The following is a 23,360-nucleotide window of genomic DNA, read 5'->3' on the forward strand; positions in this document are numbered from 1 at the left end:
TTATAAGAGAAGTAGCCCCTAATTCAGGATTAATTCTGTATTACTGTAGTGGTGATTTACATTTTGATACTTGATATTTAAATTTAAAAAAATAGATATCTTCCCAGTCTCCACTTCTCCAGTGTGAACCACCACAAATGTGTTCAGCAGTGTGTGAAGGTGTCTATACCTGATCATGTATTAGTTACTGCGTTTGGAACAAATTATAGATTTGGAAAGGGCCATTGCACCTGATGTGTGACTGTATGCTAATTTGTTGTGAAATTTAGCTGTAAGTGCGTGGTTAAGACAGTGGAGTGCTAAATTGTGTGAAATTTATTGCTGTCACTTTAGCGTCACATCTGGGAGATCTTAAAATCCATTTCAATCATGACTAGCACAGCCCTGCAATAGTTTTGGCAATGCAAACTTTTGGCAATGTTCCTTGATGTTTAGAGGAGTAGGTGAAAGAAACCTCTTTCTTGTATCCTTGATATGGGATATGTAACTGAGAAAGAGTGAAGAAACATCCTCTTCTAGCCAGTCTCACTGTAGGTATATGCTGAAACAGCCGGGCAAACCTTATTCATAGCACATCATCAGTGCTATTGTTTTGATAGCTTTGTTAAAGAAATATTTGAGGCATATATTACACTTGACTTCGGTATTTAAGCAATTGACATATTTTAATATGTTGAATTTATTCTGTCCTTTCATCTTACACAGCTTGTCTTTATACTCCTAATGTGCTTTTTTTTCTCTCAGAAATAGGTCTTAGTACTTCTGCAAACCAAAATACTTTGACAATCTTACTAACTGTAAGGAAAAAGTATTGAATTTGTACTAAAAATCTGAATCTCAGAAAGAATTTAGAGATTAGGTAATAATCTGCGTAAGTGTCATTTCATGAATACTGAGCATAAAAAGGTAAGGTTTTCCCATTAATTGCTGTGGAATAATCCTAATTAAGATTTGCTGTTGAAATCCTGGGGTTTCAGCAGAACATTGATTATTCTTAAAATGGTGCTGCTCACAGCTAGTGGCAGAGTCAATGATACTGCAGTTAAATGTTTTCCATGTTAAATAACACCTCATGGGGAAGAATTGATTATTAGTGAAGAAGTTTAAATCTTAATTTTGTGATCTGGAAATTAGAAATTACTAGAAATTAGTAAGATCTGCATTTACCTTCCGTTGTTGAAGCCTTGCAATAATTATGTGTGAATTTTAAGTTCAGTGTGTTGCATTTGTTTGTCTTAAAGGGGAAAAATGCTAAAAGTTTAATATAGTTTTCAGAATATATAACATAGTATTTCAGCAGGTTATGGTTTGAAGCAAAATAACTGCAGTCCTACTCTCTCAAGGGTAACAAGCTGCAGGACTTAGGCTGTGGTGGCTGCGTGGTGGTTGTGCTCTGTAGGTGTACTGATTGGTCCCATCTGTGAGGAGGGATCACGCAGAGGGTCACCCCTCTGGCTGTGTTGCGGTATGCTGAGAGAAGAGGTCTGGTGATGCAAACTTCCTTCTGGAGAAACAGTTTTGAGTGTATTAGACCTGCCTGATCAGGGACCCTTGCAGGAGAGCTGCTTTGCTTCGCAGGTCTCGGATAGCCCAGTCCCGCTGCTCTGTCACCATCCCAACACCCCTGCTTCTTGACCTGAATGGCCTGATGGAGCCCAGGAATCCCTGCACGCGAGAGGAGGATTTGGGCAGTTGGCTTAGCAACACGGAGGCTCCTTCTGTCTTCAGTGACATGCAAAGCAGCCTTAAGGGAGAGTCAAATCCTATTGACAAGTTAACAGTCTTTGTTAATACTCTCTGGAAAGCCAAAGACATCTGTCCTATCAGTACAATTTACTTGAGTCGCTTGAGGCTGAACGTGCTGGAGAAAGAAATAGTCGTAGTAAGAAATCAATGATATATTGCTGAAGTGAATGACAAAGTAATGGTCATTAGAAATCTGCCAAAAGAGAAGTTAAAACAGTGTGTTACGTATATGATATTTACATATCGAGCTCATAAGGTGTTTTTTTTTGCTGCAGGCAATCAATAATAGAAGTGGAACTTGTTTTCCTTCTTTTCTTTTCTTTCCTACTCTACACCCTTGAAACTTGTCCCCTGCTGGGTGTTGTGTGTGTGTACCCATAATAACAGTCTTAGTTAGTGGCAAATCTCTGACAGCACTACAGTTTTCTTCATGAAAGAGTTCATTAAATGCCAGCCAGTAATCTGGAGGCATTTGCTAACGTAATGCTGTAAAGCCAATCTGTTCCCTTCCTTCTTGTTCTCTTAATTAAAAAAAAAAAAAAAATTCTCTTTCACAGCAACCACAAGAAAGGAAAACTCAGAATTAGTGCTGGCAGATTTTTTTCTCTTAAGCCAAAATATAGAAGAGTCATATTCATTGACAAACTGTCTGAGCTGCATTACCTGGTGATAAATAAACATCGATAACTCAGATTATATTGCCAGTTAAAATAAATGCTTAAATAACAGCCATTTTGCTTTTCAAAACTTTGCAAAGAATCTGGAGCTTAATGGTAATAATGTAATATGGATCCTACTGGAATCCATAAGCAAAAGGTTGGTTTTAGGAGATACTTATGTATTCTAGATGTGCTATATTCCTTTTCATAAAATTTGTACTGTCATCACAGTTCTTGACAGGCACAACCCAAACTGTTGAAAATCTACCTTGAGACAAACAACACGTGACAGGACAGCTCCTCCTGCAATTATCACTCCAACCTGAAGCCACTTGGCACCGCTTGCGAGTTGGCCAGATCCAGTTAGGGTGGGACTTCCGAGCAAGGCCAGGGCAGCCGGGAGATGAACATCTCTGTGCAAGCCCTGCCAGCAGCCTGCAGTAGGAACCTGGCTGCAGACCAGGAGGTGCCTGGAGGAAGGTGTCAACACCCCCCCTTTAGCTGGCAGGAAGAGTTCATCTCCCATCATTGCAGCTACCCTGATGAGCAGAGGGATGAGCACAGGGACTGCACTAAGTCTGTATCAAACTTAGTGACTCGGGGACCACATAATTTATGTGGCACTGAAAAGTGCACCTGGCTAAAAGCCGAGTAGAACAAAGTGATGTTCCTGGGAGCACAGGAGAACTGCTAAGCATGCTGCCTTCCTCGGGTGGTGAAACAGTCATGCGGCTTTCTTTCTTAATGCAGTCACGTTTCATTAGTTCAAGCAGTGGCAAAATGTCAGGGTAGGTGCTAATCAAAAGTCTAAATAAAATCAAATGTGTCAAGGGAAACAGTGCAATGAAAAATGTTTTCCCAAAACATACAAGGCCTGGAACTGTAAAGTGTTTCTCTTCTGTCAAGACAACTTGAGAATTGCTTATTGCAGTCTCAGAGCATTATTAAGGGGCTCAGGAAGGTTATTGCTTAGATACAGTATTGGGAATTAAAGAGGTTACTTAGGAAATGGTGTAGCTTACTTGCATTAGATGCAGTAGTGGTTTAGTGTTCCATAACTTGTTTCCATTTTATCTTTGCCAAAATATGTGTGTATATGAAACATTCAGCTAAGCTAGTCCATGAGAGTTTTTGTTCCTGAGGGGCAGGCTTTAGCCATTTCTCCACAAGATTTGCACAAAGCCAGTGGCAACTGACCCTTTCTGCCACCAGGAGCTGGCAAAGTACAAATCAATAGCTGATTCATTGTTTGCAGTGTCCGTGAAAGACTTTCACAAAACAGTAGTATTTTAAATTCAAAAGTTTTCTTCTAATCTGTTTTATTACATCCCTGAAAACACGAGCCTCTGTTTCCAGCAGTAGTAAAGTCTATGGATGTTTTACTGATGACTCTCCAAAGTGAACTCTCTGAGCTGCCTTGCTGTAACATAGTACAAATTGTGTGTTTTTTCTTGACTACAGTCGTGTCAAAGACTGCAATAAAGCCCATCTGATTTGTCTGAAACTGTAATATCGTTGCAGAAATGATGGATAATCTTCTAATTTCTTAGAACACATTTCCTCTTCATTGGGTGTGATATAACTGTTCACTTGGGAAATACCTTTGTGCTTTGCTGAAATATGGGGATCATAGATTGGTGTCTTACGCAATCCATAACTTGTTAAACTGAATGTTAAAGTGTGATTGTGCATGCACACAGTGGCACACAAATAGGCTCTGACTGCTGTCCTAAGGTCTTTTTGCACTTGTTTAGTGTCTGATGATGTTCTTTTACTTTTTTTTATCAACCTCTTTGCACCATCAGAGGCTGCAATTGAGAATGTGAATTACTTTGTGTGTATGATACGTGTTCTTACCGGTAAGCATCTTAGGGGTAAGCATCTCCAGTAAGCTGTCTGTATTTCCTAAATGATCATGGGAAACATTATTGCATTTATTTGGCGGTTTTGTTAACTGTTGTCCATAAAGCGAATTTAAAACAAAAAAAATTTGGAATGATTGAGGTTTTTCAGATCATAACTTTTGTCATAATCATATATTATGTGGGGTAAACCATGTTTACTTATAGAAGCATGACAGTAATCAACCGCAAGTTACTTCTTTCACTGGCATTTAATTTTTTAAAGGAAATATTTTTTAACAGTGGCTGTAAATCAGAAACTTAAATAGTTTCGAAATACACTGTTAGTTCTTATGATTGCTTGTTTATGTTTTGTTTTAGTCTAGTGCTTTCAAGAAGATTTCCAAACAGAACCTGCTGCAAAACATTTTACATGTTGGCACTTGGGGATTTCTAGGCCTTTCAGGAGCTGAATTGTATGATAAAATCAGTAATGGTGCATAAATTGGGATTTTCTCTACAGAGTAGCCATTCTAGAGGCTTTTTCTGGCTTTGATGTGATTCAGCATTCCTTTTAAATTAAAAAAAAAAAAGGCGCAAAATGTTTATATATGGTGGATGCAACAAAGATTTACAAGGAGTCCTGTGAAAGATGTCTTGTGTTGTCAAGGGCGTACTGCAACATAAGGTGTAAAGGGAACAGTCAAGATCTATTAAGATTTTCTGTCTTACAGGAGTGAAACGTATACAACCAATTTACTTTAGTTCTGATTTATTATTCATTTATATGGACATAGAACGTATTTGGAAATAGAGTACAAAGGTCTCAATTGTTCATTTGTTTGCTAGTGAATGAATAGGAAATTTGGGGCATGATCCCATCCCAAAACTCATAAAATGCAACAGTTTTGTAATTATTCTTGTAATGTTATGTTTGTCAATATAGTTTTGTAAATACAGTGCAGAGCTGTGCTATATTATGTCATATTGTGTGTATATGTGAGTGTGCGTGCACATAGACATATTTGGGTGCTGTGGACATAGATTCTCGGTGAGACAGTGCAACTCCAGAATTAACCTCAGAAACTGGTGATTTTTAATTTGTTTGTTTGTTTGTTCGTTTGTTCTGCTTAGATGGACAAAACCGATTTTGAAAAAGGGTTACAGACGACGGTTGGAGCTGTCAGATATCTATCAAATCCCTTCCGTGGACTCCGCTGATAATCTTTCTGAAAAACTAGAAAGGTATGAAAGATCCCTGACTGGGATCCCTGGTGCAGAGGTATCACCTAGGTGGTCTAAATCACTATGTACAGGTACCTATGCCATCTGTCAATTGACTAATGAGGCTAGACGCATGGTTTCAATGTTAGTTCCATATTCCGATGTTCTTTCTTCCAAAAATACCCTTGTGAAAAGCTTAATTGTTCTCTTCGACTAAATAACATTCTTAATTTCCTTTGATACCTCTGTCAAAAGACTAATTGCTTTTGCAGAAATCATGCCCTGGGTTTCCTCATTCAGACTTCCTCTCTCGTCTACGCTATTTTGGTGGATCCTAATTCAGAAACTATGCTACACTTGGGACAAAGTCTTACAGATACAAGTGCCTAAATCCAGTCCCTGTCCCCCAGCCTCTGTTGTAGCTTTCCACAGTGTGCTGGGGCAGCTTGTCTGCACTGTTGTGACAATCCAATTAAACTGTATTGCAGTGTGACATAGGTATTCAGAACTGGTGGAAGGTATTGAGGACATTGTTATGCTTGATGCATTTTGATGGTTAATAAATGGAATATTCTGGTTCTTTAATATTCTGTTGAAAAATGGACAAGAGAGTTAGCTGAGGAAATGGAAATTCTTAGGAGCGCTTTAATCCATGAGCTGAATTTTAGCTAAACATACATTTCTGTATATAGCATTGCTTCTGATCAGCAAGTTATTGTCGAGTAGAAAATTATTTTTCCACCAACACAAATTAAAAAGTCATGCTGTGCAGTAGAAAAGTTACATTTTTGATGTTTCATTGGTGTTCTCTGTTTTTTGTAGGCTGGAAGAACTCCAAAACATTTATTTGTCTATTATCTGTGCTTTGGTCTTAAGTACAGCAGTTTCTTTAAAACATACAATGTAACCTTTTCATTAATTAATTCCCCGCGGGATGATGTATGGCTGAGTATTTAGAACTGCCAAATATGTGGCTGAACTATGTTTGAACTTTTATTGATCTATCAAGTCAATGAAGGCCAGGTCTTTGGGGTCTCTGCAAAGCTTTCTTTCATTAGTCACTTTAGCTAAATCTCCTTGGATATACTTGAGTGAATCAAAATATGTCAGAGCCATAGACCCATCTATTTACTCACGCAACTTAATGGTCTTGTTTTTCGGTTCTTTTTCAGAGAGTGGGACAGAGAGCTGGCAACTTCAAAGAAAAAACCAAAACTTATTAATGCTCTTCGACGATGTTTTTTCTGGAAATTTATGTTCTATGGAATAATTTTATATTTAGGGGTAAGAGTTGTTCTTCTCTTCAGTAATCTTTTAGTTTTCCATAAATAGATCCAAGTCTTAGGGACTGCAAAATTAATACAGAATCCTGTGAATAGGTACAGCTTTTTTTTCTGTGTATTGCTTAATGATAAATACACAGAGTTACTTAGGGACTCTCATGAAGTATTTTCTGGTAATGTGTTAATAACTTTAAACCACAGATATTAATAATTTTCAAATGTACATAGTGCTAGGTGCTGGCATATTCTTCTCTAAATACAGGTAGAGAATCTGAATTTTTATATCACTGCTAATTATTTTCTCCTGTTATGTTTTTTAAGAATTTTCTAAAGAATTTTGTACCCTTACATTAAAACATAGGACAGTGCAATTTCACATGATTCAGTCAATTTCGTCAAAGCGACTGTCATTCAGCTTGGTAATTAAATGCTTCATTCAGGTTTACATGTGCAATAAGCAATTTGTGGTAACAATCCTGCATAAATAACTGTGTGAAATACGCTTGGATGTTGGTGCTGTTAGTGATTCAAAGTGTATGATCAAGGTCCTGATGTGAAAGTCTGAACTGATTATGTTTATCACCTTTCCAGTATGTTTGTCAAGATTACTCTGACTTATCCAAAACCTCCTGTTTGACAATCCTGTCACTGGGGAAAATAGTTTATTAATAATGGTGTCTCACTAGGTGTGTACGATAGCCAGGCTATAAATCTAAAATTGACTGTTATCCAATATGCACATTAACATTCATGTTATTTTCAAGTTTCTGCAATATAGTAGTAAAAGAGAGATATTCAACTCCACGCTTCTCTGTTCAAAATGTTGTGGTGTCAGAAACTGCAACTATAATAGCCCAGAAAGGCCTGAAGTGGTCAGACATGCTCACATAGTCAGTGTTTTCAGATGTGAGACAGATCTGTGGGACAGATTTTTATTTTTTTGGAAGGCTGATACAGAAAGGAACTAATCCCACTGGCATTAGTGTTGAACTTTCGAGATCATGGAGCGGGCAGAAGAAGAGTGGAAGGGGAATTTATGGAAAACAGCATATAAATGTCTCTGAAGTTCATGTTCCTTGCTATAAAACCAAACTTCTCTATTCTTACAGCTTTCTATTCAGTCTTCTAAGGAGCTAATCTAAGAAAATAGCAGAGTTATGGAAATGCAAAACTTTATACACATTAGAGCGACCTTTCTCCCAGGCAGGAAGTGGAGTGTAGTGTGCAAGAGTTGTAATCATAACTCAGTTTGCTATGGACTCCTGTAGAAGGAAAATTTCAGGCTATGTGGATCTACTAGTAGATAGATCAAGAAAGATAATAGTCTGCTCTATGGCAGCTATGCCAGATGTATGCTAAGTGAAAGCATGTATACTCTAAAGTTTTAATAATTTTGTACAAATGGAGCATTACAATGGAGCTTTTTAAGGGCGAAAAGTTTTAATTCATTAGGTAGCACTTTAGGTCAAAAAGCATTTTTCAGATTAAGCATCAGATTTGGATCCTGTCTTCTGCTAGTTTTATGCTGAAACAGTTCTATATAATAATCTGTATAATCATCCATATAACAGTTTCTAATAATCTTCCATGGAAGTCCTTCCTCTTTACACCGTACGTGAAAGACAGGCTGATATTGCAAATTACAAAGTAAGTGAATTTATTTAGAGTCCTGGGATGGAAGCCCTGTAAAATATTCCTAAGTATGATAACTTAGACTGCTAATGATGTGAACATTCTGGCTTAGATCACTGTTGATTTGATTTATATATATGATTTATATAATTAATAATGGACTGCAATTTCACTTCAGCTTGGATTTTCTCCTAAGGATTATGGAAAAACTGACTGCTTCTTTCTCTTGTAACACCGTGTTGAGGGAAAATGAATATCAGTAAGAGAATCAGAAAGTCACAAAGTAAAGTGATCTAAAGAAAAAGAAAGAAACTCTCTAGAGAAAATGGAAGTAGCTTCCTTTAAAATGCAGCATTCACATTCTTTTAAGTCTAGAGAAAAATTGGAATGTACCTCATTCTGTCACACTGTTTCATTGATTCAAAATTAAAAAAAAACAAACCTATAGGCCTTAAATTAATTTAATTGCATTTAGACTGTCCTTTGATATAGCTCATGAAGAACAGCTCTGAAATTTCTCAGTACCCATACTTGATTTTAAAAATAAAGCCTAGAGTGAAAATGTTCTGTACATTTTATCTTTTTGCTTCTTTCTTGTGGATAGATGCACTCACACGTTCATCTACACAAATTCTGATTAAAAATAGGGGAATCAAGAAATTTGCTTCCAAGTCAACTTTCTTCTCTCCCAGTTTAAGTCTCTCCAACTTGCTGGACTCTTGCACTACTGAAGAGTCTCAAGTCTCCTCTCATTGCCACTCCTCTCAGTCTGAAGTTGCCACTGCTGCAGATCTGGTTTGGAGGGACGTGTCGTGCTTGCTTTCCTCTACACAGGGGCTGCACAAGGAGAAAAGAGAGGAGATGATGGTTACAGTGCTATCTGCTCACTCTGAAGGGCTTTTCTGCATCAGATCCTTGCCTCTTTCACCGTTGTGCAGGGCCGGTGGGAAGCAAGTTGGCTAGAATGGATGAGTCAATGAATTGTTTGTCTTTGAATGCTTAGGGCAGTTGATCATGGCAATTAACAGGAACTCTTAGTATCTGTGGGGCTGTGTAGTAAACCTTTTGTCTATACTCTTCCACCTTGTTTGGAGGCTTCTTTGTGGACTCCGACACAGTTCTCTTTTATTTGCTTCTGTCATCTCATCACTGCATTTAATTTTTTAACATTTTTCCTCACTGAGCCAGCAACTCCTTATTCATGTCAAATTTGTATTTTAAAAAATCCAGCAGTTCTACAAGTTTAGCCTAGCACACCCTAATACATGTTCTTGTAGAGTTTGCCAGCTGAAATTATTGCAGTGTTGTGTTCCTGCTAAAAGTTAAGCAGTGTCTGAAGGCTTTTGTGGGCAGTTTTGAGGATAACTTGCTTTTCCAGAATCCAGGCTAGTGAAGTGTGTGTGGACATGCACACATGGGACTGCGTAGGGTTGGTTTCTCCATGCAGACTTTTTAAATGGAGTACAATTTTAGACCAGGAGAGGCCAGAACAGGACTGCAGGATTTTTGAGTAATATTCTTTGATTTTTTTTTGTTGCTGTTTTTTCTTTTTAATTCTTTAAGAAATCACAGACGTGCAATTCAGCACATAGGAAACAAAACCTGCACCTTTCACAATGAACACGGAAAGATTAAATCTTAGTTTAAATTCTTGATTCCGTTATCAGTAGTCTTAATTTTACTGAAAGCTGTAGGAGGAAGAACTTGTTGCTAAAGCCACTGGTGTTCTTTTCAGGCCCTGCACACGGAAATTAATGGGAGCTTTGCCATCAATTTGAATGGGGACAGGATGTTGTGCCGTATTGGCATAGGTGCAACCAAGTAGTGCGTTCCTTTAAACTCACTTTCCTTCCAGCTCTTCTCTTGTCTAATCCCTGAGCTGTTTTCACTGGACCTTTCTTGGAGTGTGGTTTAAACTCTGCTGACATCCCTGCTGTTTGTGTAGTTGTTGTTGCAGCTGACATCACAGCTTTTCTCTCATTAGATATAGTAGATTTTCCTTTTCCCCTCCCGCACTGTAGGTAATGATGTTATTGCAGGGTGGACACTTGTGCTGTGGCCCCCCAGAGTACTACGACTCTCCCTCATAAACAGCGTTGTGTTACACACGTTGAGTTACTGAGTTAACATATCTGCTCCCCTGCTGTTCGAAACAGCTTCTATGCTTCACCTGATCAGCAGACGTCTTGCAATTTGATGAAAAGGTGATATGGCCATGAAACAAAAATCTTGCCTTTTCGCACCATATTGGCTAAAAAAAAAAAAAAGGGAACTTTGCTGAGAGGATCTCAATGATTTATTGAGTCTACTTACACTTTTCTCATATATTCATCCCCTTGAAATGTATATTTCCACTCAGGCACAGCAGCTACTAACGTTAACTTAGAAACGATTGTAGTATCATATCCCAAAGGACCCTAATGAGGATTTCCTGAAGTTCTCACATATAAATCACGGGTGTAAGTCAGGGGGCAAGGAGGGATATGAAAGTCCTGAAGCAGTTCTTGAGCGTACGCCAAAACAGAGATGTGCATTATTGTCTTCAAATACAGAGTGACTGAGCATATGGGGGATACACGTAACACATAAGTTCTCATTTCATAAGCCATACCGGGTCAGATTGACGTGGTATCCTGTGTTCTACTCTCATTTCTCTTCAAATCTTTGCTTTTTTTAATTAAGATTTCTGTGAGAGAGACATTTCTGAATTTCTCAATGGCCTATGATGAATGCAGAGGGAAGAATGAGAACAGGAGAAGATAACAACAACTAATTAATGACAACAGCAACTAATGAAAGCTGGATTTTCTTAGAGGTGCACAAATCAGGTTCCTTTTTTAGGCATGTCATTCTAATCATTTTATTTATACATGATTATTTCAGTGAACCATTTTGAGGCTAGAAGAGAAAAAATGAAAAATGAGTAGTTCTGCTTTCATTTGTATGTAGACTAGATAATGTCTTGGCGAAGTAAGCTGATAAGTCTTCAATTTAAAACAGTGGATTTTTACACTCCATGACATAGCAAATTATTTGGCTAATTGCCAGCCATTATTCTATCCTTAGTCTGTAAATCACGTTTTTTTCCCTGTGAGCTAGGCATGTATGCAATACTTTTATAGTCACAACAAACACAGCAGCAAAGTGTGGCATTTTCACTGGAATAAGAGTAAATACAAAAAAAAAATAACCTTTCTATTTTAAGCCTATATATACAAGCTTATCTTGGAATCTCTGAGAGTATGAAAGCACGACATTGTCCTTGAGAGGTGACTGTTTTGTATTTTGTCAGTTTTGGGGGGTTTTGGTTTGCCACTTCGGGATGCATATGGTCTAAGCACAGCTGCCTTGGGTCATGTGTGTTTTAATAAACACTCCTCCCTTTGCCTACTGATAACATTGAAGTCTTTGTCAAAGCTGGCTCCAGGCTTATGGCATTTGTATTGGGGCAGAGTGGTGTTTAATTTGGGAAATGTAGTTGTAGCACGGGTATGCTATTTGAGATGTAAAATTCCATGTCTTCTGTGGAAAAAGTGAATGATGACTATCAGCTCCACCAACAGTAACATTCAAAAGGTATTACATTACAGGTTATAGAAGTACTTGGGATTGCCAGGACAAGAGAATGCTCTGCGGAGACTTTACTGCAGCCTTTCAGTACTTAAAGGGGGTCTATAAAAAAGAGACAAACTTTTTAGCAGGGCCTGTAGCAAAAGAACAAAGGGTAATGTTTTTAAACTAAAAGAAGGTACATATAGACTAGATATTAGGAGGGATTTTTTTTCACTGAGGGTAGTTAAAGAGTGGAACAGGGTGCCTAGGGAGCTGATAGATGGCCCATCCCTGAAAACATTTAAGGACAAGTTGGACGGGGCTCTGAGCAACTTGATCTGGTTGAGAATGTTCCTGCTTATTGCGGGGAGGTTGGACTAGATGACCTTGAAAAGTCCCTTTCAACTTAAACTGTTTTATGGTTCTATGATTTGTAATTATTTATTGCAGTAAAATATTAATTATAGATGAACTTCACTAGTTCACTTGTCTCTAAGTCTCTGTATCGTGGTGTGTGTGATTTTCAGCTGGAAGGCAGCACTAATAACTTTTTGACAGAATTTAACAGAACCATACAAAAAAAGAATTCAATGATTTCTTGCTGTTTTTTTAAGTATCAGATGCTTTCTGCTGGCATCCAACAGAAAGAACAATAAGAAGATGCACATAAAAGTATTTTCACACTAAATATAACAATGAAGCAATGGAGCACGTATGTTCTTCGTACCCTTCAGAAGCTCATGCCGAAGATGAAGCAAATTGTTAAATTGCAGCACACTGATGATTTTTGCAGTTCTTGGGGAAGGACTAGGGAAGGAAAAAGGGTGCAAGAGGCAGAGGTGGAAAAGGATGAGGTGATAGGAATGAAAGTGCAAGAACAACGGGAATGTGAAAGGAAATGAATGTAAAAGGTGAGACTTTGCTAGTGGGGTGCAGTTACAACAGAAAAAAGAGGCTGAGGACAATTGTGGTAGCAGGCTAAGGTAAAGTCAGGGCTACTGCAGATCATTTGGATGCCTTGTATTTTAGCAGTTTGATACCTTCCTCTCCTTTGGTTCTCTGCCACATAGCTCATCCTGGGATGAGAAGTGCTGGAGCTGCCAATCCAGGAGGGACTGGTTTCTCTCTGGGGCTTCGTATTGAAGTTGCCTACCATTTAGGCCAGCTCATCCTGCTTTTGTTACAGCTCTGGATACAGTGTCTAGAACTGTGGAGTAGCACAATCCAAATTATTTATACTTTTTGTTCTGTTGCTATTTCCATTTACTTTATGTTTTAGCTGTATCCTCACTGTGGTCTTCTGTTGGTTTTAATCTCAGAAGCTCTGAGTCTTGTGTTCTCTAAGTCCTGTAAAGTATAGTGAGAACTGTTCCCTAGGGGCCAAAACAGAAATCCAGCCTGCTAAACTGGATTCAGTCATATGATGTGGCTAATCTCTTAAAAGCTCTGAAAGGTAAACGAGGAAGCTAATCTCAGTTGTCACTTTTGTAGAAAACGATCAAACAAAATTTGTTTTGGTGGAGTTGCAGGAGCATCACGGATTAGGAAAGCAGTGAGTTGTATGTTCTCCTGTGCAATTATTGCAGCTGTCTGTAGTTTGCACAGCAAACAGAATTGGCTTCATCATTTAAGGTGTAAAGCTGTAAATCTCAGTTGGTAGGACTTGAAATGGAGATGTTAACCATCTTGGAATGAATGAGCAAACTACTGACCAAAGTTATTTTTCTCTTGTTTCCATCTGCAGGAAGTCACCAAATCTGTGCAGCCCCTGCTGCTGGGAAGAATAATAGCTTCCTATGATCCAGACAACTCTGATGAAAGATCCATAGCCTACTACCTAGGCATTGGCTTGTGCCTTCTTTTCTTTGTGAGGACATTGCTCATACATCCTGCTGTATTTGGTCTTCATCATATAGGAATGCAAATGAGAATAGCTATGTTTAGCTTGATTTATAAGAAGGTAATTGTTTCATTTACACTCAATGCCAAACCTCTGTCTGTAGCCTATATAACTTTCAGGCCAGTCCATTGAAAGATTGATAGTTTGTTAGTCAAGATACGCAAAGTACACAAAAGCATAATGTGGCTAACATCAGTTTCTGACAGTTCTCCACTGCTTAAGTCCAAAGAATTAAATACTAGTCTACAGCTGATTTGACTGAAGTCAGCCTCTGTGTGAGTTCGGACTTGCTTGGATGTGTGGCGAGATGCCTTCATTATTCTACCACTGTGCTCCTATTATGCGTGTGTTGCAAAGAAGAGTAAAATATACTGGTGACAAAAGAATATTTTCAAAAGAGGATTTAGAGGTGAAGATTTAAACAATAAATACAACATAGAAGGAATTGAGTTTGAATAATACTTTGTGAGATCTCTATAGCATGAAGAATCAACAGATACCAATGCATCACATCTCCAAATCCAAAGATTTTAAAAGGTGTTTGATTTTACCGATACTAAAAGCACCTAATTTGAACAGACATGTTAGTTACTTTAGTATAAATCTCAATGTGTAGACATCTTTCAAAAATATTTGTTGAGATAGGCACAGTAGGAGATTTTTGAGGATGCGCAGCAGTGCACAGCAGCACACAGCATGTGTCCTTAATTAAAACTTGCATTTGCATATGTATCTATATACATAAAATATGCAACAGAAAGCAAGGAGATAAATCAATATTTGTAAAGTAATTTAATAGCTATATTAAATTCAAGTTACATAAATAACAAGTTTAATGGAACTTTATAGCATAAGCAGATAAGTGAATTGTTATTTATACTGCTGTGCCATTGCCTATTATTTTTATATGTATTTATTCTGTTTTATGAGAATGAATTGCATGACAATTTTTCTATGGTTTTGTTTTCTTTTACAGATCTTAAAACTGTCAAGCAGAGTCCTAGATAAAATAAGTACTGGACAATTGGTCAGTCTTCTTTCCAACAATCTGAACAAATTTGATGAGGTATGTCATCAGTTGTTTTATCTGCTTGGTGATCCATCAAATACAAATGCTATACTTCAAGCTGTTCATGACAAACATTAAGAAAATAGGGAGCATAGATGATGGACTGCGCTGACTGCTCATTGTAAACGTAAAACAAACATGCCTGAGACCTTGACAGGAAACCTCTGGGTTACGCAGCTGGTTTCGTAGAGGTCAGAACTTGCTGGTTCAATCCTTCCATCCTCTGTTCCTGACCACCGTACCTTCTATACTAAGATGATTCAGCCTGTTCCTGCTATTGAACGAGTGACGGATGTTCAGCGTCCTGTTGCTACTATTACCCACTCCCTAGAATTCTGAATAAATGTTGATGTAAGATCTTACTAGGAACCATTCCCAACACATCCGTCTTAGACAATGCTTCCAGAGTCTCCTGTAAAACTTCTCTTTCATTAAAGGCACAGATGTAAATTCATGTTACTGCCTTTGGAGACTGGAAACTTTATGAACTTCTGTTAAGCATATATGTTTAATTGGCTCATTAGTAGTATGAGGTTTGTTTGCTATGAAAGAAGTGAGATCAGAGAGACTGTAGACATGTGGCTGGAGCTGTAGGTTGTATTTGCTTTATGTATTACTATACAAAGCAATGTCAGCTAGTGCTGAACAAGCCAGGACAGGTGTCCTGTCACTGCTGCAGTGTAGCCACAGTGACAGACCCTTGTGCAGCCTGATCACAGGATTCAGTCCAAAATCTCCAAGAGTGGAGGAACATGGCTGAAGTAGGTGATGATCTGCTTTGAGCTAGTTGTGTTCACACAACAGTCATCTCTTCACCAAAGTAATATTTGCATCCTATATCAAATCACTCTCAGATGATTCTTCTGTGTATTTTTCTATTGCAGTGGTTGAAAAAACAAACATTGATAGCAGATTCTGTTTACTTTTACAAAGCTGGGATTTTTCCTTGTGCATATACATTGCGAACAGACAATTGCAGACTGAACTTTGCCTTACAAAGATTGAAGTTTAGATGTGGAATGTATATATATTGCTGCACTGTCATCATAATTAACACCCAGAATGCTATGTGCTCAGGATCACAAATTCTCCTTTATAAACTTGTTTTACTACTGGAAATATTTGTACCATTCTTTGTTACATTTTTCAAAGTGTCATTTTAATCATTCCTTTATTTTCATGTAGTTTTCAGAGCACATCTGTAACTTGCATTATTTTTATTATTTTCTGTGGTGGGCTTCTACAGGGTCTTGCTTTGGCCCATTTTGTATGGATTGCACCTTTACAAGTGGCACTGCTGATGGGACTGCTCTGGGATATGTTGGAAGCCTCTGCATTTTCTGGACTTGCTCTTCTGATAGTCCTGGCCTTTATCCAAGCCTGGCTGGGACAAATGATGATGAAATACAGGTGACGAGACTGTTATTTTAAAGTCTTTCAATATAGTTGCATGAACACATTGGTTTAAGAAGTTTGTACTATTATTAAGGTTCTCTAGTTATGACTTGGTTACAAAAGAGAAATCTGAAGAGCGCTGACTGTGTTAGGAAAGTCATGGGCAAGCCTTTACTTATTTATTAGCAGCTATGTAAACTTAACAAAACATGCAGTCAATAGTCATAATGCTCTGTAAAACTAAAACTTCTTGTTAGTGACTTGATTTACTCTTTTCAGAGCTTGTTCTTTTCTCATTAGAACAATTACTAGGTTTCTAATAACCCCTTTCACATTCTTCATAGTATGTTGAAATAAACATTTTAAGTGTAGGCATATAGGGGAAGGGTTTTCCTAAGATATAATGGGATACAAACTAACTATACAGGATGAAAGAGAAGAAGATTGACTTCACTACGTTTTTACTTTGTAGGAATAAGAGGGCAGGAAAGATCAATGAGAGACTTGTCATCACCTCAGAAATAATTGAGAATATACAGTCAGTTAAAGCCTATTGTTGGGAAGATGCAATGGAAAAAATGATTGAAAGCATCCGTGAGTAAGTGTTCTAATTTGTGATTCAAATTTTTATGTGTTCAGAAAGAAAATTAGGTGTCTATGAACACCATCTGTGGTCTTGTTAGGAAATAAAGCACACAAATATTAATCCTCCATAAACTTATCTGTGCATTCCCACCCTGCAGCTTGGGTTTTTCCCCATTCTTCTCAAGTTCACTATGGAGGTGAGATTTTTAATTTTTTTTTTATTTGCTTCCTCATTTATTGCAATGATATTTCAGTAGTTTGCTTGTGCAGGTAAAACAATTGTGACATCTGTGTTTGTTTCTGGCCAACCCTATCCTCATCTTACAATAAAGAGCCCTTTTGTGATTGTTACTTAAGGCATTACAGACTTTCCTATTCTGTGGTGGAAGAAACAGTATGAGTCCTCTGCAGCCATTTTCTGAGAAATACAATGAAGCTGGTTCTAAACGTTACAAGCAATCAGTGAAAGGACTGAAGTAGTGTGGCTTCATGTATTCATCCTGCGCAATTGCATTAACATTTATTGTCTGTAGATAGCCTTATTTAGTGCTTATCTCTTCAATTAATATTGAGAGTGAACTGGAACTACCAGACTTGAAGCAGAAAGGAGGTAAAAGAGCGAACCTAGTTAGCTGAGAGCTATGAGAAGGAGGTCTTCCTTACCAATGGGGAGCCCTGGGGGAAGGGAGGAAAAGTGACATATTGATTGATGGGTGGTGCTGCACTAAAGCTGTCCCGTGTGTTTGTTTAGTCCTTAATAGAGAATTAAAATTCTCTGCCAGGTGTGTGATTGAGAAAATAGAAGAAAATAAAAGAAATATAAGTATCATATTATTGTATAAATAAAAGAGATGAAATTATATTGTTACACAAACACCTTCTTGCTCAGCTGCTTTCTGAAAGACAATTCAGGGAAAGAAAAGTGTTCATGTTTAGAATAAGGAAGATTTTAAAATTTTTAATGATTTACTATAGAAGAGCAGAGAAAGCTCAGTATGAATCCAGGTTGGGAGTTCCAGCTGAAGAAACGAACCAGGTTAGGATTTGCTTGGTGTTATTTATCTTATGAAATCTTAAGGAAAGCTCTTAGGAAATCTGAAACTACGTCTTGTGAGGAAATCTTGTAGAAATGAATCAAATAAATTTTGGTCCACAAAATGGTCCCAGAAGCCTGGAAAAAGGACTGTCATATTATGATCTGTATTTTCTACAATAACTTGTAGTGAATTTTGTAATACTGAAATTCAGTGTTTATTATGTCATGCGTATATTTTTAAAAGATAAAAATTATAGCAATATTACAAGATCAAAGTGTCTCTCTTCTACTTCTTTGCACCAAATACTGTATTTTTTTGAGTGATCCAACAGGTCATTTGTTGAAGACGTTGCCAGAGCAGGTCAACGTGGTAATGTCAGAGTTTCAATTGAATTTTTCTTGCTGAGCTTGCTCTGCAGGGCCTCCCAATCAGTTGGCTTGTTAAGCCAGTAGGAAATGAGACCTCGTGTGTGAAGCCATGCCTGTATTTTAGCAACAGCAAGTTTTAACTTCTGCATGCTGGCATTTTCTTGTGCAACCCAGTTTAATCAACTCTAATGAACTAGGTAGACCTGTGCCCTTGCTCTGATAGACTTAAGCTGCCAGGGGTGGAGTGTCCTGCACGTGTAATGCTCCTGCAGGCAACCACACCAGGGAACTGTGACACTTCAGAAGGACCAATATGGTCTGTTCCTGTTGCCCTCTTAAGTCTATACCGGTAATAACTGCTCGTAACAGGTATCTGAATAAACATAGCTGCACTCCTATAGGCTATGCAGTATATTTAGAGAGGTAAGAAACCGCTATGCCAGCTGTTCTCCTGAAGCATTGCACAGCACTGGGGAAAGTGAAGTCCAAGGTTGAAAGTGTCTATACTTTGTCAGCAGGAGATACATCTTTATATAAAGCAAAGAATCTCAAGCTCCTGTAATTGTACTGATTTCTGCAGCATCACTTCAAAAGCAGAAATACGTTGGTCTATACTCTATATGTGCATGAAACTCATAGTGTCCCTTATGTCCTTTCTCCAAGTGCCCATGTTGTGTCAGGAAGACCTGTCCCAAGTGAGTGGGAGCTTTCAAGCCTCTGTCACAGATAGACTCAGCTCTGGAAAACTTTTCTTGTGGGTGATACTTGGGAGCTTTCAAGCCTCTGTCACAGATAGACTCAGCTCTGGAAAACTTTTCTTGTGGGTGATACTTGGGAGCCTACTGAAAAGGGTTAGTGCTTTGGTTCTCCCTCTTTGGGGTAGCAACTGTGTGCTTCAGCACTGGGTGTATTTTTGGTAGCTTCTACACAGGCATTTGAGCGGGACAGGACTAAGCCCCAAATCTTTACTATCCCTATTTGGTGCTGCTACCCAGTCTCGTACAAGCTCTGGAGGGACTTATAAGGCCCTTTCCCAGGGCGGTGGCTACTAATGTGGTGATGTCCTGCACGCCTCGCTACTTCATTCAGGCCTCTCTTGTGAAATACAGATGTAACAAAAAGTGCCAGGCACCCTGCTCCAAAACTGTCTGAGCTCAGATTTCCTGTTAGGGACTTTTAAGAACACTTTGGCTGACAAAAGTTGCTAAGATAATAGATGCGTGTGGAAGTCTCACGAATGCATAGTATGGAGCTGAAGGGGTGTTCCACGCAGATTCAAAATTCTGGATAGACTTTGCTTGCAGATACTGCCTTAATACCTGAAGACGTGTAAAGATTATGGTGCTCAGCCTTGCAGAACCAGGTATTATTGTCACTGAAGTGACTATGGGCTTCTGCACAGTGTTGCAGTGGTTAGAGCAGTCACCCTGTGAATGGACACCTTGGGGTCGAGCTCCATCTCGAGCCCCAGTTAACTGCTCTTGCAGCAAAGCAATCACCCTTTCATTGCAGCAGAGGTACCTCTGTTCAGGCAAAGCGAATCTGTAGGACACCTGGGGGGTGTGAAGAGGATCAAAATGAGAGCAGTCAATATGAAGCTTCAGCACTGTGAGTTCGGGCTGTCAGTTCGTAAAGTGAATTACATTCCCTGGATTGTTTTCCTTTTCAGTTAATAACATGCTGTAAGAGGTATAGGCATTGTTGACTGCACTGCAGTCAGTAAACTACTCTGTAGACTGATGTTCCATGCAGAACAGAAGGTGGACGGCAGACTCCCGGCCTTCCACTTCTTCAGGCTGAGGTGGACTAATAGCTTACTTCATGGGTGAAACCATCAGTAGGGTGCTCTGGAAAAGGAGTTGACATTATAACCAGATTGTGGATTGTTCTTATGGATTCTTGTGGTCATGTATAGCAAGTCTAGCGTTTCAAAGTATCTTATTTGTAGGGAAGTTATGTGTCTAGATGTCCAGATGAGTATGGGATGATGCTTTTGGGAGTGTATCATGCAACGCAGCATTAGATGCTTAAGGATGGTTGTGCTGGGAACTGTAGAGGTTTGTGGTTTATGAGGTATCTGAACCATGACATAGACCATTGTTTTGTCTGGCATTGTGAATGCTGGTGCCAAAATTTGGCTCCAGTTATTTTTTAGGTCCCAAAATCATTTTGAATCTTGCTTTTTAACTGCAATCCTAGAAAATAAGAAGGATGAATAAGCCTCTGAGTGAATAGTTATAGCAACAGTTCTATCCAAAATATTTGTAAGATGTAAACTCTGGAATACCATACTAATTTTTGTTTGTTTGTTTGTTTGTTTTTCACCAGAACTGAACTGAAGCTAACCCGAAAAGCTGCTTATGTGAGATATTTCAACAGCTCAGCCTTCTTCTTCTCAGGATTTTTTGTGGTGTTTTTAGCTGTGCTTCCATATGCTGTGACTAAAGGAATCATTCTCCGAAAAATATTTACCACCATTTCTTTCTGCATTGTTCTTCGAATGACAGTGACCCGGCAGTTTCCTGGGTCTGTACAGACCTGGTATGACTCCATTGGAGCAATAAACAAAATACAGGTAAGGTACATACACTAAAATCTCCCCAAGTACGTAAACTAAGTATGTTATCTTGTTAGTTGATCAACAAAAGCATAGAGCATTTATGCAGACTTTCCAAATATACTATGTATGGCTTTGACTACACACCATGAAATGTCATAATAAATCTTGATATTGTTATATGGTTCCCCAGGCAGCATAACCACAGGACTGTCGTGCTACCTGTGTGCTGCTGTTTTGTTGGAATAGTGGCATATAGTTATTTCTTCCTATTGCAGAATAAAGAACTTAATAAAAATATGTCGTAAGTTGGGGTGCTTAAGGGATGTTTTTCCTTCAGAAAAGGAAGTACAAAATTAGTACGTGTTTAATATAGCAGGTTTCCAGCAGTTGAAGTCACAGATCTTCTGTTTTCCTGGCTATTAGTGGCAAGAACAGCAGGGGATTGTGCATCTTATGCAAATGTGCATCTCATTTGTTATGAGTAGTAAACATAATTAAGGTACCGGTCAAATAATTATTACCTACCTTACCTGCTGAGATCAATTGCTCATATACCAGCATGAGAGCATTATCTGCGGAGTCTAATCAGGGTGAATTCTCATTAAGTCTGTCTGGTTTATCTGCTGTTTTGAAATCACTCCTCGGGAAATGAATTCTTATTCTATTTTAGGGTGAAATATTAGACTATTTATTTACGTATTTATAGATCTTTTTTAAAAAAATGTATGTTTTGTTATTTTTAGTGTGATAAAAATACTTAAGATGGAACTTAAAAATCTTAAATCAGAATTCTGAACTTTAACATAGAATAAGAAGCAGGTATTGGATTTTTATGATTTTGAGCTGGGCAGAAAATTCAGGAAATCAAGCCATAAAACTTTCACATTGAGAAGGCTGCCTTGTTGGGTCCCAGTTTAGGCAGTCCTTGTGCGCTCAGATTCCCTAGGCCTTAGTGGAGGTATCCTGTCTCTCTTATTTCCTGGAAGAGTATATCCCTTGTTGCAGAAGTGGCAAGCCCAGTTGTTGTACCATTGTGCTCACTTTGCTGAATGTATGTCTTGGGAGTATTAGCTCTGTGAGTGCTCCAGAATCCATAAATAATCATCTCTTTGTGGCAGGTTCAGTATAGAAAGACTGCACAGAATCCCAGAACACCAATGCCCTTTACTTGTCACAAGAAACAAAAGGAAATAATAAACCACTCATAAATATCTCTGATTTAGTTTCCTCATCAGCTTAGAGTTCACTGGGCCAGATATGTCCTCTGAGTTATTTTTTTTTTCCTTATAGCTAGACCCGTGTTTTCTAAACCATGAAGTTTTTCAGGATCAGTGTGCTTCCTCTGATGATCATTGCTCCAGGAGCAACTCTGGATGATCCCACTGCCTTTGTTATGAATGCCTAGCTATCATTTCCCTCTTCTGCATAAACTGTATGTGTTTTACCTTCCAATTTTTTGGTTCCTGCCCTTTCATTCATCTGCTTTTCCCCTTCTGCTTGTTCATGGAATAGAGAAGTTATCTTTCCTATATTAGCATAGGCTTACTCTTTTTTCCTAATATTATCCCAGAAGAAAACACAAGCATCTTGTTGCTGCCTTATATAATTTGAAATTACACTACTTCTGTGCTTTTTTTTTTTTTTTTTGGTGTTGGAGACATCACTGTAACTCTTTTAAATGTTTGCAGTTTTAGAATAGGGAGATAGCAGCACGTAGCTGCTTTATTTCGCTGTTTATCATGATGAAACTTTCTACTTCCTACTCCAAGCCCAAAGCTTCATTTGAAAAGGATTAATGTCAGATGGGTGGTATTGCCTGATACAAGTCCTGAAAGCAAAAGAAATTCCAAGATTTGATATTTTTTCTAAACCAGAAACAAATACATCTATGGCTATGTTTTCATTAGCAATGAGAGACTTAGTAATTTCAAAAATATATCCTTCTCCATCCAAAAGATGTCGTATAACCTATATTTATGCCTCTCTCTAAGGCACCACAATACAATAGCACTATCAGAAATGTTGGCTAGTGCTCAGTGTTAGTGAGGATGTGCTGCTTTGTGTGGTACGGCTGTTGTCACTCACTCTTTCCTTGCATCTGCTTTCATGGTGTTTCTAGGATTTCTTGCTGAAAAAAGAATATAAAGCCCTGGAGTACAATCTAACAACCACTGGGGTTGAGCTGGACAAAGTAACGGCTTTTTGGGATGAGGTTAGTACTTTTACCCAAATTAAATTAAAACGCAGAGAACATCTTTTTTTAATGATATTTGCCTTGATGGTCTCTAAAAAGAGCAGCCTACACTCATTTACTTCAACTGGTGTCAGCTATCAGCAGGCAAGGAATGTATGGTAAGTGAGTAATGCATGATATCAAATTATCCGCAGTTGAGAAACTTTGGAAGAGACCTTTTAATAACTATTAAGGCCTGTAATGTGTTATTTCTGATTTAAGCCAGCCTGAATACAGAATCAGGCTGTGGCATGTATAAACAATGGAAAGCAGTTC

At 38.3% G+C, this 23,360-nt stretch overlaps 1 protein-coding gene across 1 annotated transcript in view; it reads left to right on the plus strand.

Moving 5' to 3' along the window:
* Window positions 1-23,360, plus strand: part of CFTR (CF transmembrane conductance regulator) — an 86,510-nt gene that overhangs the window by 7,645 nt on the left and 55,505 nt on the right. Inside the window, exons 2-9 of the mRNA XM_054056732.1 lie at window positions 5,381-5,491; window positions 6,643-6,754; window positions 13,682-13,897; window positions 14,814-14,903; window positions 16,153-16,316; window positions 16,774-16,899; window positions 20,620-20,866; window positions 22,971-23,063. Of these exons, the coding sequence (XP_053912707.1) occupies window positions 5,381-5,491; window positions 6,643-6,754; window positions 13,682-13,897; window positions 14,814-14,903; window positions 16,153-16,316; window positions 16,774-16,899; window positions 20,620-20,866; window positions 22,971-23,063 (1,159 nt within the window). The remainder of the gene's footprint in view (window positions 1-5,380; window positions 5,492-6,642; window positions 6,755-13,681; window positions 13,898-14,813; window positions 14,904-16,152; window positions 16,317-16,773; window positions 16,900-20,619; window positions 20,867-22,970; window positions 23,064-23,360) is intronic.

The sequence above is a fragment of the Cuculus canorus genome, chromosome 1 (assembly GCF_017976375.1).
Source record: "Cuculus canorus isolate bCucCan1 chromosome 1, bCucCan1.pri, whole genome shotgun sequence".
In the NCBI taxonomy this organism is placed as follows: Eukaryota; Metazoa; Chordata; class Aves; order Cuculiformes; family Cuculidae; genus Cuculus; species Cuculus canorus.